We start from the raw sequence: 1625 nt of genomic DNA, 5'->3' as shown, positions 1-1625 counted from the left end.
ATATATATATATATATTTAGTTTTAATTAACGTTTAAACAAAAAATACTGCAAAAGTACATTTTCAGATTAATTTTTAAAAAGTAACGGAAAAGTAATGAAAAGTTATCTTTCGAGTAACGGTAACTCGTTACTTTTTTTACTTGGTAACGAGTAACTGTAACTTGTTACTTTTAAAAAGTAACTTTCCATTCCCCCTCCCCCCTGTACAAATTTATATATGATTTTATATTTTAAAAAATTATATATGCAGGAAGAAAGAGAGATAGTAATATAATTTTATGTCATAAATAATTATATTGTATGTAGATACTAAAGTTGTGTTTTTAGCAAGGACGAGATCAGCCTGATTCAAATATAGCTGCTAAAATCGGAGCAGATGAAGATACCGAAAAGCAAATAATGGTAGAAAAATATAATTCTCACATCCAAGATTTTATAACTAAATTACCGGGTGTACATTCGAAAAATTTGCGTGTTCTATTAAATAAAGGGAAATCATTAGATCATCTTATCAAGCTGTCACAAGTACGTAAAAACAATGATTAAGAGACTTCAACTCTCTATAATAATTTTTTCTTACAATTTGTAAGTAAAAATATTAAAAATTAATATTTTTTTATAAATAGGAAGAACTAAAAGAAATACTTGAAAATAAAAATGATGCTGAATTATTATATAAAGCTCTACACGAGAAATGTTTATCAACAGATGAAGGTCCGGGAACTAGCAAAAGTGTTTCTAAAGTACGTGGTAAGAGACTTTTCTCTAGAGTAAAAAAATAATGTAAAATTTTAAATATTTTTAGTACAATATTTAAAATGTTAATAACAAAATGTTATTGCTATTTAATAAATATATTTTGTAAAATATATATTCGAAAATATAGTTACATCATTATATCATCTTTTATGCGAGAAAATGTATATATAAAAAGAAATATAGATAAATGTATAAAAATCAATATAGATAAATTTATTAGATAATAATCATAAATATTAGAGATTTTAATGTATACAGTATTTTGATGTGTAATGTATTAGCGCCGAGACACTACCATATCTCCAGATATAAAGATGTAATGATCATATCTCATAAAATGATTTAAAAAATTATTAATAGAATTCCGGATTAAAATTTAACTTCTATTTACAGAAAATCATTTATAAATTACACCTGAAAATTTGTCAATACATTATTTGCTTCAATTTAATCGATATCTTTTTCCAATAATACTTACATTGCTTCAGTAAGATTCTCAATATCACTTTCTTCATCGCTGTTATTAGTTGCATCAAGATTGTATAAAAATGAGTCATTTTCAGACATAGGAAAATAATATCTGGAATAAATAATAAAATACTTAACATAATTTCTTTTTTTATGTAAATTGTATACACAATTACAATTATATTTACTCTGGCTGATCCCAAACGTTTTGTGTAGCAATTTTACAATGTTGTTGAATCTTCATATGTTCCAAGACATTGTCCGATTTTGTTTCGCAGAAAATACATCGTTTTAGTTGAATTTGTCTTTTTATATAATTGACTATTTTCACCTGCAATTTGATAATATGTTACAGAAAAGGGGGACATATTATTTAAAATATTATATATATATATA

The 1625-nt window shown here is 24.1% G+C and overlaps 2 protein-coding genes across 2 annotated transcripts in view; one reads left to right on the top strand and one right to left on the bottom strand.

Annotated features, from left to right (window-relative positions):
- The window catches only part of mei-9 (DNA repair endonuclease XPF mei-9), a 6871-nt gene extending 6060 nt beyond the window's left edge, over positions 1 to 811 (top strand). Inside the window, exons 12-13 of the mRNA XM_018544088.1 lie at positions 330 to 527; positions 629 to 811. Of these exons, the coding sequence (XP_018399590.1) occupies positions 330 to 527; positions 629 to 784 (354 nt within the window). The 3' untranslated portion in view covers positions 785 to 811. The remainder of the gene's footprint in view (positions 1 to 329; positions 528 to 628) is intronic.
- Positions 812 to 1162: 351 nt separating this feature from the next.
- Positions 1163 to 1625, bottom strand: part of LOC108777249 (zinc finger protein 277) — a 2982-nt gene continuing 2519 nt past the window's right edge. The window contains exons 6-8 of the mRNA XM_018544086.1: positions 1418 to 1560; positions 1240 to 1341; positions 1163 to 1175 (exon numbers count right to left, since the gene is read on the bottom strand). Coding sequence (XP_018399588.1) covers positions 1163 to 1175; positions 1240 to 1341; positions 1418 to 1560 — 258 coding nt within the window. The remainder of the gene's footprint in view (positions 1176 to 1239; positions 1342 to 1417; positions 1561 to 1625) is intronic.

This window comes from Cyphomyrmex costatus, unplaced genomic scaffold, assembly GCF_001594065.2.
Source record: "Cyphomyrmex costatus isolate MS0001 unplaced genomic scaffold, Ccosl1.0 scaffold420, whole genome shotgun sequence".
Classification (NCBI taxonomy): Eukaryota; Metazoa; Arthropoda; class Insecta; order Hymenoptera; family Formicidae; genus Cyphomyrmex; species Cyphomyrmex costatus.
This window is presented reverse-complemented; position numbering and strand designations above follow the sequence as displayed.